The sequence below is a fragment of the Microcaecilia unicolor genome, chromosome 2, assembly GCF_901765095.1.
Source record: "Microcaecilia unicolor chromosome 2, aMicUni1.1, whole genome shotgun sequence".
In the NCBI taxonomy this organism is placed as follows: domain Eukaryota; kingdom Metazoa; phylum Chordata; class Amphibia; order Gymnophiona; family Siphonopidae; genus Microcaecilia; species Microcaecilia unicolor.
This window is the reverse complement of record NC_044032.1, coordinates 293533990-293548066: the sequence shown is the minus strand read 5'-3', so window position 1 is coordinate 293548066 and position 14077 is coordinate 293533990. Positions and strand designations below refer to the sequence as shown.

General features: G+C 45.7%; 1 protein-coding gene across 1 annotated transcript in view; it reads right to left on the bottom strand.

The window, feature by feature from the left end:
- Nucleotides 1-14077, bottom strand: part of FREM1 (FRAS1 related extracellular matrix 1) — a 307907-nt gene that overhangs the window by 183765 nt on the left and 110065 nt on the right. Inside the window, 3 exon segments of the mRNA XM_030194282.1 lie at nucleotides 1858-1997; nucleotides 5163-5296; nucleotides 5298-5386. Of these exon segments, the coding sequence (XP_030050142.1) occupies nucleotides 1858-1997; nucleotides 5163-5296; nucleotides 5298-5386 (363 nt within the window).

Here is a 14077-nt window from a genome sequence, read left to right as displayed (position 1 = left end):
TTTTTGTTATCTGACAGGTCTATTTTGATTGGTCCAATCCAGCATTTTGATGATTGGCTTCAGATATTTGTTTCAGAGTCCCAGCTAAGGCAAAGGTTTTTTGAAAATCTCTTCCTGCAGGATTTTCTGTAAACGATTGCTGTGGTTTGGGACATTTTGTTAGTTGCTGAAGTAACAAGAGCAATCCTTTCTGTACTCCTGATGCTTGCTCTCAAAAGATCAACTGTGTTGGGTGGTCAATTAAAGAAGGAAAAAGCATAATATTAAAGACTGTTTTGAAAGACTATTGGGCTCATTTTCGAAAAAGAAGGACGTCCATCTTTCGACATAAATCAGAAGATGGACGTCCTTCTCCCAGAGACGTCCAAATCGATATAATCGAAACCCGATTTTGGACGTCTCCAACTGCAGTCCGTCGCAAGGATGTCCAAATTTCAACGGGGCGTGTCGGAGGCGTAGTGAAGGCGGGACTTGGGCGTGCCTAACACTTGGACGTCTTTGACCCATATCGAAAAAAAGCAAGGACGTCCCTGACGAACACTTGGACGTTTTCACCCAGACGTGTTTTTTTTTTACGAATAAGGTACAAAAAGGTGCCCGAAATGACCAGATGACCACCGGAGAGATTTGGGGATGACCTCCCGTTACTCCCCCAGTGGTCACTAACCCCCTCCCACCCTCAAAAAACATCTTTAAAAATATTTTGTGCCAGCCTCAGATGTCATACTCAGGTCTGTGGCAGCGAATGAAGGTCCCAGGAGCAGTTTTAGTGGGTACTGCAGTGTACTTCAGACAGGCAGACCAAGGCCCATACCCCCCCACCTGTTACATTTGTGGAGAAAACAGTGAGCTCTCCAAAACCCACCACAAACCCACTGTACCCATATATATGTGCCCCCCTCAGACGTAAGGGCTATGGTAGTGGTGTACAGTTGTGGGTAGTGGGTTTTGGTGAGCTCAGCACACAAGGTAAAGGAGTGATGTTCCTGGGAGCATTTTATGAAGTCCACTGCAGTGCCCCCTAGGGTGCCCGATTGATGTCCTGGTATGTCAGGGGGACCAGTGCACTAGAAATGCTGGCTCCTCCCACGTCCAAATGGCTTGCATTTGGGCATTTTTGACATGGACGTCTTTGGTTTCGAAAATCGCTGAAAATCAGAAACGTCCAGATCCAAGGACGTCAAATCTAGAGACATCCAAATTTAAGGATTTGGACGTCTCTGACAGTATTTTCGAAACGAAAGATGGACGCCATCTTTTTTCAAAAATACGGGTTTCCCCGCCCCTGGATTTGGATGTTTTGCAAAGAAGTCCAAATCGCAACTTGGGTGTTTCTTTCGAAAATGCCCCTCCCATGTTTTTCAATACAGAAGTAAAACATAAAATACCATACAAAGTATTTTCTTGATCACTGGGAAATTTGACCATTAAAATTTTAGATAGGTTATCATATATCCTAAAACTGTGGCATTGATACGTTCTTCTTTTTAATATTCTGATCATAATGTAAGTAAGTGTGTTTGTTTCTTTAAAAAAAACTATCAGAGTGGAGGAGTAGCCTAAAGGTTAGAGCAGTGGGCTGCAAATCAGGGAAGTCAGAGTTAAGTCCCACTGCTACTTGTTGTGATGTTGGGCAAATCACTTCATCCTCAGGTGCAAACTTAAGATGGTGAGCCCTCTGGGGATAGAAAAGTAGGTACAGTACCTAAGTGTAAACCACTACTGGAAAGGCAGGAGCTACATCTCCGTCCCTCATCCTCAGTACTAGAGGTTTCCTAGGATATAAGATGTAGCATACAAACAATTTATTATTACTTTTAATCTATGAGCATCATGCAAAAATATTACTTACTTGACAAGTACTGGCTTCTCATCATTCACTGGAATAACATCTACTGAAATGGTTCTGAGGACTTTGTACTTTCCATCTGACAACTGGATTGTGAACTCATCAGCCAAGTTTTCAGAGTCATCATGTAGATACATCAGTTTCATTCCTAAATAATAAAATATATAGAATAAAGTCATCTTACTCTTTTTCATCTTATTTGTACTTGTCTTCATTATTCCCAGGGTTAACACAAGATCTCCTGCTGCCGCAGGCAAACAGAACTTTGCTAATTTCCCCCATAACCACATCAGCAGCAAACAGTAGACTGGGAGCAATTCAGGGTGAGCTCTTTCAGCAGATAGTAGCATAGTAAAAGACAGCACATACGCACTGCCACGCTGGGAAAAGACCAAAGGTCCATCAAGCCCAGCACTATGTCTCTGACAGCGGCCAATCCAGGGCCCAAGAACCTGGCAAAACCCCCAAATTTAATAACGATCAATGGACTTTTCCTTCAGAAATCTGTCCAGACCCCCTTTAAACTCAGCAAGGCCAGTTGCCGTCACTACTTTCTCCAGCAATGAGTTCCAGAGTCTAACTACGCGCTGACTAAAGGAAAACTTTCTCCAATTTGTTTTAAACCTACCACATTCTAATTTCATCTTGTGTCCCCTAGTTCTATTATTGTTAGAAAGCGTAAACAAACGCTTCACATCTGTCCGCTCTACCCCACCCAGATAAAGACTAGCATGTTCCATCTAGTCTGCTCATTAAGGTGGCTGGAGTTGTACCTGCCAAGGCAGAAATTGAGAAGGAAGAGCAATGACCAGAATGGAATAAAAAAAAAAAGGGCAGGACAGGGCTGATGGCTTTTGATACCTCAATGGCCACCGATGTTGCCTGGTTGATTGGGTTCCACAGGCCCTGATTATTCCACCTCCAATGTCCTTGTCAAAATACTTCAGACTATTAGGATCACACTTAGGGTTGATTTTATTTGACTATATTTCTCTATTAGTAATCACAATTCCCATTTAAAATGACATAAATCCCTAAATGACGTGGAGGGGCATAATCGAATGCAAACGCCTATCTCCATGGGCGTTTATCTCCGAGAACGTGTCCATGAAGGGGCGGACCGAACCGTATTTTCGCAAAAAATAGACGTCCATGTTTTATTCGACAATTTGTGAGCTGGGCGTTTTTGCTTTTCAGCGATAATGGAAAATGAAAGCGCCCAGCTCAAAAACGAATAAATCCAAGGCATTTGTTCGTGGGAGGGGCCAGGATTCGTAGTGCACTGGTCCCCCTCACATGCCAGGACACCAACCGGGCACCCTAGGGGGCACTTTTACAAAAAAAAAAAAAAATGTAAAAGAGCTTCCGGGTGCATAGCACCCTTCCTTTGTGTGTTGAGCCCCCCAAATCCCCCTCAAAATCCACTGCCCACAAGTCTACACCATTACTATAGCCCTAAGGGGTGAAGGGGGGCACCTACATGTGAGTACAGTGGATTTGGGGGGGTTGGACGACTAAGCATTAAGCAGCACAATTGTAACAGGTAGGGGGGGGAATGGGCCTGGGTCCACCTGCCTGAAGTCCACTGCACCCCCTAACAACTGCTCCAGGGACCTGCATACTGCTGCCAGGGAGGTGGGTATGACATTTGAGGGTGAAAATAAAAAGTTGTGAAACATCATTTTTTTGTGGTAGGAGGGGGGTTAGTGACCACTGGGGGAGTCAGGGGAGGTCATCCCCGATTCCCTCTGGGGGTAATCTGGTCATTTAGGGCACTTTTTGGGGCCTTATTCGTGAAAAAACTGGGTCCAGGAAATGTGCCCTAAATTCTAGCTACAAACGCATACTTTTTTTCCATTATCGGCGAATGGCGCCCATCTCTGTTCGGGTGATAACCATGGCGCAGTCCCGCCTTCACCACACCTCCGACACGCCCCCGTCAACTTTGTACGCTTCTGCGATGGAGTGCAGTTGAAAACGTCCAAGTTCGGCTTTCGATTATACTGCGTTATTCGTTTTTGTGAGATAAACGTCCATCTCCCGATTTAGGTCGGAACTTGGGCGTTTTTCTCGTTCGATTATAAGCAGGATAGGGTGATAACATTTAGATGAACTAGCCCAAGTTAGCAGTGATGATGCCAGCATTGATAATAAGACATGAGACATGTCCTAAAAAACCAGAAGTTCTCAAATGTAGGACTGACCTAGAGGCAGGAGATGTACCAAGACAATTTTTGGGCTGTTGTTATGCCCAGTTTGTACAATAATTGCTTCAACATTTGCAGTATTCCGGCTGCAAGTCTGATATTCAGCCAGGGTAACTGCATAAATGGGACTGCATAAAACACAGGGGGTCTTTTACAAAGACGCGCTAGCATTTTTAGTGCACGCTAATGATTAACACATGCTAAATGCTACAGATGTCCATAGAAATATATGGGCATCTCTAACATTTAGTTCATGCTTAACCGGCTATGTGTTAGTTGCCTCCGCATAAACTGAATATTGAATGCCGAAGCCTGGGACAGCGCTGCGTAACCCTAGTAGCGCTTTAGAAATGATTGTTGTTGTTGTTTGTTGTTGGTTAGGGCCCGGCATTGAATATCTGTGAATAACGTTGGCAATGATTGGCAAAACGCTCACTGCCACCAGCTGAATATTTACCCCCACTGAGCTAAGTATTACAAATTTTTGTTTAGAAAGTGTTTGTGGACTGTATACTGGTTTTGATAAGCAATGAAGAGGTTGCTGTGGATTAATAGATATGTTTTTGAGGAGTTTTTATTAAAGACCAAGGAGAGAAAATTGAATCCATTAAACCTTTTCATGGGTATTCATCTGATGTCCCCTTTTTTTCTCTAACAGGCTATGTTTAGTGTGTTCAGTTTAAACAGTTTGTTGCTTTGCTTTAACTCATTAGTGTGGTAATTTTCTAAAATCATATCTGTACAGATGTGGGAATATATGCACATAAATGGCCTCTTTATAGAATATGCCTAGGAATATTTCATTTCAGTGCCGATTTTTTAGGCATGATATATAGAATCTAGTTCAACAATTGCAAAATCTAACATACTTTAGTAAAGGAGCCCCTGTATGCCTATATACAATTGCTCCTAAAAGGGTGTTTACTTTCATGCTTAAAATTACCTTCCACATGTTGTCTCACATTTTTTTCAGCTGCTTATAACTTCCTTACACAGAGATTTTTTTTCATTAGGTAACCTAGCATACTTTCAGTTATAACTGTAAATGTCAACTCTTGAATATTTTTTTCACATGGTAATAAACGATTCCACTCCATTAAACATACCATTTGTGAGAAGATCCATGGAAAAGTCGTGCACTGGAAGTCCATGACTTTGATGACTGTTGATTAACCGTTTGTATCGGGCGATGTCATGGTCATACACTCCATTTATAATTAGTCCATGCTGTGGCTGCTGGTAACAACAATGTCAAGTAATTCTGGGGAATATCCAAATCAACCACATTAATGATGGTGGGATCGAGTTCCTTCATCTGACCCTCTTGAACCTGAAGAGCAAACAAAAGAAAACCAGTATCAGATACGAAAAATAAAAACAATGTAGTATAATGTAATTGTTATGAAATGCCAAGCCACCCACCTGGGGCTACCCTGCGGCCACTTAGAGGGTCTATCCCCAGCACAGCTCAGGTCTAGTGAAAACAAAACTACGATAAACACAAGGAACTATAAGACAATGGTCCATTGCCGAATGTAAGGTCCGAGCTTGGGTGCTGGGAGTTATCAAAATAGATAAGTATGGATGAAGTCCTGCACAGAGAGCTTTATGGGGCAGCATTAAAATTTATGTTGAATTCTGAAGAGGATTGGAAGCCAGTGGTGCTGATAAAGAAGAGGTGTTCTGCATGGATTGTAATCATTTTTAAAAAGCTAACGTAACATCAGCATATACCACATTACAGTAGTCTAAGCATATAACAACCAATGCATAAAGAAGCGTAGCACAGGCAGTGTCATTAAAGAAGTTCCTAACTGATCATATAACATGGAGGGCATGAAAACAAGATTTCATAACAAAGGCTACCTGAAAATCAAAGGAAAGCTGGTAATCTATTTGCGCTCACAAATATCGGAATGTATCAATTACAGCTATGGGTGTATCAGAAATGATGGGAGAAAGTGAAAGACAAAGAGGACAGCCTGTAATCCCAGAAGCTATAGATTTGATGGGATTAAGGATAAGGCATTTGGTCTGAAGCAAAGAAGAAACAGAATTCAAGCAATGCAGTATGGAAGTGAGATGAAGGTCATTGGGATCTTGATAGGAAACCAGCAAGATATCATTTGCATAGAGGTAAGCTGTTATCATGTGCTCCTGGATTAAGATGACAACAGGGCTGAGAAAAATGTTGAATAATAGAGAAGCCACACAGAGCCCTGGGGGACCCCATAAGAAAGTGAATATACTGGGGAGGGTAATTTAACAGAGAAAATGTGATTAGTAGGAATGTACATAATCCAACTATGAACAGTGCCAGAAAAGCCAAAATCACTGAGTCTAGATAATAAAAAATTGTGATCAATAAATTCAGAAGCAACCATGAGATCTGAAGATATAATCAGAGCCACTTGCCCAGTCTCAAAGACACAGTGAAAGTCATTGAGGAGGGATGGTACTAAGGTTTCTGTGCTGTGTCCAGGCTGGAAATCTGATTGCCTCAGGCAAGGACATGAGAGGACTCAATATGTTGATTAAAAACTGCCCTTTCAAGAATCTTAGCTAAATAAGAAAGATTAGAAATTGGCCTATGGCTTGAGGGTAATAAGGGGTCTGTTTCAGTATTGGGTGAATAATAGCAGTCTTGAGGTCAGGAGGAACCTAGCCAGAAGAAAGGCTGCAATTGACAATAGAAAGCAGAAAAGGAGCTAATCCATGAGTAGGGATCCCCATCCAAGTCAAAGGTATGGGGTCAAGTTAATAGGATGACTTCATGGAAGCAGAAAGAAGCTTCATAAAGGCCATAAATGATAAAGAATTAAACTCCTTGTGTTGCAGAGATAGTTGGGTAGGGAAAAACATAGTGTCATAGGGTTGGTTGTGAGAAGAAACTGGAGAACGAGTGGGCCCAATATTCAGATCGCGGGAGCCCGAATTTTCAATGCTGGGCAGTTTCTGGTGACCAGCATTGAATATCCAGATGTTTTTTTAGCTGGTTTAAATTTAACCGTCCAAGCTGATATTCAGTGCTACACCAACTGGTTAAGTTTAAACCTGCCAAATATATTCCAGCTATTTTGACGGCCTAACGTAGCCGGTGATACGCTGAATATCAGCAGATAGCCAGTTATATCGCATGCTATAACCGGCTATCTACTAAGTGCTAACCAGCAATATTCAGCAGGAGATAACTGGCTATCTCCCAATAAATATTGTCAGATAGCCGGTTAAGTGTCATTTAATTAGCCAGTAGCTGTTCCTGCCCGATTACTGCTGGATACACACCGGCGCTACAAAAATGAATATATTTTTGTAGCACCAGATATGACAGCGTGCTGGGGGTGGAAACTACTACCAGGTTGCTGTGGTAGCCTGGTGGTACTTCCTTCTTAGCGAGCAGTAAGCCCATGTTAGGCTTACCGCCACTTTGTAAAAGGGGTTCTATGGCAGGAAGTTATCAATATGGGCAACTGTTAACGTGCTATTTTACTGTTAACTGCAGTTATTAATAACTAAGGAGGACATTATCAACACGGGCTACTGTTAATTGGATTTTTTACCATGTCTGTTATTTTAGCACAGGTCTCATTTTATGCAATAAGATCCCGAGCTAAAATGGAACAACTTGTGGTAAAATAACCCAACTTAACAGTAGCACACATTGGTAACTTCTCCCTTACATGATCCACCTAGTTTGTAGACTAACATTTTTTTTTGTACCTATTTTCAGGGTTTATATTTTTTTCATATTTAAATACTAACAATTATGCATCACGGCCATCAGAAAAGGTAAGCAAAATTACTAATAACCAGCCCTCCGATATTCAGCTGGCAGTGAACAGCATTTTTTTTGTCCACTGCCAGTGCTAAAATCAGAAATTCAGTGCCAGGTCTGGTCTTTGGCATTGAAAATGTTTTATTTTTTAAAGCCGGCTAGCATATGACCAGTTAATATTTAGACTTAACTGGCCCTGGGTTAGCAGGTAAACCCCCCTGTTTACTAAGCTGAGCTAGTGTCTGCCGTGTGGTAATGCCGACACAGCCCATTCACTTTAAATGGGCTCAATTGGCACTGTTGCGCAGCTTAGTAAACAGGGGGGAAAGACAGGACAGCTATTTATATGATCTTATATTCATCCACTAAACCTGACCAGTTACATCTGAATATCGGGATGTATCCAGATTCTGCCCCAGAATGCCCCTGACATAGTTGGCTTGAAGTTCAACCCTAACTGGTCGTTTTTAGTGGCACTAACTGGTTAAATGCTGCTGAATATGACCAGATAGCTGCGATCAAGCGAGTTAAACAGTCAGCAGCTCTTTCCAGCCAGTAAACTTGCTTTTAATATTGGCTGGCAGATTTATAGAAGGACTGAGCCACTGCAACTCTACCAATACTCAGCCCTGTTCAAAAAGGTGGAATTCATTGCCAGAGAATGTGGTAAAAGCAGTTAGCTTAGCAAGGTTAAAAGAAGGTTTGGATAGCTTCCTAAAAGAAAAGTCCATAAGCCATTATTAAGATGGACTTGGGGAAAATCCATTTCTTATTTCTAGGATAAGCAGCATGAAATCTATTTTTATTGTTTTGGGATCTTGGTAGGTACTTGTAGCTTGGATTGGCCTCTGTTAAAAAACAGGATGCTGGGCTTGATGGACCTTCGGTCTGTCCCAGTATGGCAACACTTATTTACTTATTTAAGAGATGTGATATGTAGTATAGCTCCAAATTTAGAACCTTCAAGACACCTTTACCTTTAGGCAGCTGGAAGTAATCCATATTTAATTTTAGCATGCCAAGCACTGTAAACAAATTCACAAATGCAGTTAATCAAGTTTTCTGAATGATAGGGGTTAAGAAAGGTTGCAGTTCTTTGAGGAAAGTGAGATGCTATGACGTTCGTTTGTTGTGTTGGAATTTTAGAATGATCATTGCTTTGGTCTGTACATCATTGGATGGTTCCTTTTCATGAAGATGGTATCTGAATTCTATGAAAAACACTGTCAGGTAAAAAACAAAAAAAAGGCTGGACTGCTCTCACAAACGTTTGGTGACTACGCAGCATGATTATTAGTGGCATGAAGTTGAGGCCTGACTTCTTGAGATTCAAAGCTCATGGGAAATTTGTAAATGAAAAGGCCAAACTGCTCAAACACAGCATGAGAATCAATTGCTGACTTTGGATATAGATTTGATTACTTACCCTTCCCAAACTGAAGCTCAAGGCAAGTAACATTAAGCACTCTCTTCCCCAGAGAGAGTTTTTAATCTAAGACAACATGAACTGTCCAAAGTCACAGAAAGCATCAGTGGGAAAAGCAGGATTTGAATGCTGGCTTCCCTGGTTTTTTTGTCTGCTCTTCTAACCACAAGGCTATTCCACCACTGTGGTTGTTGGCTTTAGTTTACCTTTGTGATTTATTCACTTGTTCAGAACCCTTATTTTATCATCCTCACTTTAATATTCCCTTATTTGTCCTGTTTGTCTGTCCTAATAGCGAATGATACATACCTGTAGAAGGTGTTCTCCGAGGACAGCAGGCTGATTGTTCTCACGACTGGGTTGACGTCCATGGCAGCCCCCACCAACCGGAACAAAACTTTGCGGGCGGTCCCGCACGCGGGGCACGCCCACCGCGCATGCGTGGCCTTCTTCCCGCCCGTGCGCGACCGTTCCCGCTCAGTTGAATGACAAGCAAAAATTATGAAACGCAACTCCAAAGGGGAGGAGGGAGGGTAGGTGAGAACAATCAGCCTGTTGTCCTCGGAGAACACCTGCTACAGGTATGTATCATTCGCTTTCTCCGAGGACAAGCAGGCTGCTTGTTCTCACGACTGGGGTATCCCTAGCTCTCAGGCTCACTCAAAACAAGAACCCAGGTCAATTGAACCTCGCAACGGTGAGGGTATAACAGAAATTGACCTACAAAGAACAACTAACTGAGAGTGCAGCCTGACCAGAATAAATTCGGGTCCTGGAGGGTGGAGTTGGATTTACACCCCAAACAGTTTCTGCAGCACCGACTGCCCGAACCGACTGTCGCGTCGGGTATCCTGCTGGAGGCAGTAATGTGATGTGAATGTGTGGACAGATGACCACGTCGCAGCTTTGCAAATCTCTTCAATAGTGGCTGACTTCAAGTGAGCCACCGACGCTGCCATGGCTCTGACACTATGAGCCGTGACATGACCCTCAAGAGCCAGCCCAGCCTGGGCATAAGTGAAGGAAATGCAATCTGCTAGCCAATTGGAGATGGTGCGTTTCCCGACAGCGACCCCTATCCTGTTAGGGTCGAAAGAAACAAACAATTGGGCGGACTGTCTGTGGGGCTGTGTCCGCTCCAAATAGAAGGCCAATGCTCTCTTGCAGTCCAATGTGTGCAACTGACATTCAGCAGGGCGGGTATGCGGTCTGGGAAAGAATGTTGGCAAGACAATTGACTGGTTAAGATGGAACTCCGACACCACCTTTGGCAGGAACTTAGGGTGAGTGCGGAGGACTACTCTGTTATGATGAAATTTAATATACGGAGCAAGAGCTACCAAGGCTTGAAGCTCACTGACCCTACGAGCTGAAGTAACTGCCACCAAGAAAATGACCTTCCAGGTCAAGTACTTCAGATGGCATGAATTCAGTGGCTCAAAAGGAGGTTTCATCAGCTGGGTGAGGACAACGTTGAGATCCCATGACACTGCAGGAGGCTTGACAGGGGGCCTTGACAAAAGCAAGCCTCTCATGAATCGAACGACTAAAGGCTCTCCAGAGATGGCTTTACCCTCTACACGATAATGGTAAGCACTAATCGCACTAAGGTGATTCCTTACTGAGTTGGTCTTGAGGCCAAACTCTGATAAGTGCAGAAGGTATTCAAGCAGGTTCTGTGCAGGACAAGAACGAGGTTCTAGGGCCTTGCTCTCACACCAAATGACAAACCTCCTCCACTTGAAAAAGTAACTCTTTTTAGTGGAATCCTTCCTAGAGGCAAGCAAGACAAGGGAGACACCCTCAGACAAACCCAACGAAGCGAAATCTATGCCCTCAACATCCAGGCCGTGAGAGCCAGAGACTGAAGGTTGGGGTGCAGAAGCGCTCCGTCGTTCTGCGAAATGAGGGTCGGAAAACACTCCAATCTCCACGGTTCTTCGGAGGACAACTCCAGAAGAAGAGGGAACCAGATCTGACGGGGCCAAAAGGGCGCTATCAGAATCATGGTGCCGTGGTCCTGCTTGAGCTTCAGTAAGGTCTTCCCCACCAAAGGTATGGGAGGATAAGCATACAGGAGGCCAGTCCCCCAATGGAGGAGAAAGGCATCCGACGCTAGTCTGCCGTGTGCCTGCAGTCTGGAACAGAACAGAGGCAGCTTGTGGTTGGTCTGAGAGGCGAAAAGGTCCACCGAGGGGGTGTCCCACTCTCGGAAGATCTTCCGTACCACTCTGGAATGGAGCGACCACTCGTGCGGTTGCATGACTCTGCTCAATCTGTCGGCCAGACTGTTGTTTACACCTGCCAGGTATGTGGCTTAGAGAAGCATGCCGAACTGGCAAGCCCAGCGCCACATCCCGACGGCTTCCTGACACAGGGGGCGAGATCCGGTGCCCCCCTGCTTGTTGATGTAATACATTGCAACCTGATTGTCTGTCCGAATTTGGATAATTTGACAGGACAGCCAATCTCTGAAAGCCTTCAGTGCGTTCCAGACCGCTCGGAGCTCCAGGAGGTTGATCTGAAGATCCTTTTCCTGGAGGGACCACAGTCCTTGGGTGTGAAGCCCATCGACATGAGCCCCCCAGCCCAGGAGAGACGCATCCGTTGTTAGCACTTTTGTGGGCTGTGGAATTTGGAATGGGTGTCCCAAGGTCAAATTGGTCCGAATGGTCCACCAGTGCAGTGAATTGCAGCAGCTGGTGGAGAGGCGGATGACATCTTCTAGATTCCCTGTGGTTTGATACCACTGGGAAGCTAGGGTCCATTGAGCAGATCTCATGTGAAGACGAGCCATGGGAGTCACATGAACTGTAGAGGCCATATGACCCAGAAGTCTCAACATCTGCCGAGCTGTGATCTGCTGAGACGCTCTGGTCTGAGAAGCCAGGGACAGGAGGTTGTTGGCCCTCGCTTCTGGAAGGAAGGCCTGAGCCGTCTGAGTATTCAGCAGAGCTCCTATGAATTCCAGAGATTGGGCAGGCTGGAGATGGGACTTTGGGTAATTTATCACAAACCCCAGCAGCTCCAGGAGGCGAATAGTGCACTGCATGGACCGGAGAGCTCCCGCCTCCGAGGTGTTCTTGACCAGCCAATCGTCGAGATATGGGAACACGTGCACTCCCAGCTTGCGTAGATACGCCGCTACCACCACGAGGCACTTCGTGAACACCCGTGGGGCAGAGGCGAGCCCAAAGGGCAGCACACAATACTGAAAGTGCCGTGTCCCCAGGCGGAATCTGAAATACTGTCTGTGAGCTGGCAGTATCGGGATGTGAGTGTATGCGTCCTTTAAATCCAGGGAACATAGCCAATCGTTTTTCTGAATCATTGGCAGAAGGGTGCCCAAGGAAAGCATCCTGAACTTCTCTTTGACCAGGTATTTGTTCAGGCCTCTCAGGTCTAGGATGGGACGCATCCCCCCTGTTTTCTTTTCCAAAGGAAGTACCTGGAATAGAATCCCTGCCCTTCCTGCCCAGGTGGTACGGGCTCGAGCGCATTGGCGCTGAGAAGGGCGGAGAGTTCCTCTGCAAGTACCTGCTTGTGGTGGGAGCTGAAGGATTGAGCTCCCAGAGGACAATTTGGTGGAAGGGAGGCCAAATTCAGGGCGTATCCGCACCGCACTATTTGGAGAACCCACTGATCGGAGGTTATGAGATGCCACCTTTGGTGAAAAAATTTTAACCTCCCCCCGACCGGCAGATCGTCCGATGCGGACACTTTGAGGGCGGCTATGTTCCCATGGATCCAGTCAAAAGCCCGTCCCCGGCTTTTGCTGTGGAGGCGCAGGGGGCTGCTTAGGCGCACGCTGTTGATGGGAACGAGCGCGCTGGGACTGTCCCTGTGCCTGACGAGGCCTTCGGGCCAGCTGGGTGTACCTTCGCTTGTTATAGGCATAGGGCGCAGCCTGCCTGGCCCGGGAAAAACGTCCACCTGCTGAGGTGGATGCTGAAGGCACCCGGTGGGAGAGCTTGTCGAGGGCGGTTTCCCGCTGATGCAGTTGGTCCACCAGCTGCTCGACCTTCTCACCAAAAATATTATCCCCCCGGCAAGGGACGTCGGCCAGTCTCTGCTGGGTGCGGTTGTCCAGGTCAGAGGCACGCAGCCATGAGAGCCTGCGCATCACTATACCTTGGGCCGCAGCACGAGATGCCACGTTACAGGTGTCATAGATACCCCTGGACAGGAACTTTCTGCACGCCTTCAGCTGCCTGACCACCTCCTGAAAAGGCCTGGACTGCTCCGGCGGGAGCTTGTCAACCAGGTCCGCCAATTGCTTAACATTATTCCGCATGTGAATGCTCGTGTAGAGCTGGTAAGACTGGATGCGGGTCACGAGCATGGAAGATTGGTAGGCCTTCCTCCCAGACAAGTCCAGAGTGCGAGACTCCCGCCCCGGGGGTGCCGAAGCGGTATCCCTCGAACTCCGTGCCCTCTTGAGAGCAGAGTCCACAACCGCCGAGTCATGAGGCAGTTGGGGCCGCATTAACTCTGGGTCCGAGTGGATTCTGTATTGGGACTCTGCTTTCTTGGGGATGGTGGGGTTAGATAATGGTCTCAACCAGTTCCGAAGCAGTGTCTCTTTGAGGACATTATGCAGTGGCACCGTGGAGGACTCTCTAGGTGGTGATGAATAGTCGAGGACCTCGAGCATCTCAGCCCTCGGCTCATCCACAGAGACCACAGGAAAGGGAATGCAAATAGACATGCCCCTGACGAAGGAGGCAAAGGAGAGGCTCTCAGGTGGCGAGAGCTTCCTCTCTGGTGAAGGAGTGGGGTCGGAGGGAAGACCCACAGACTCCTCTGAGGAGAAATATCTG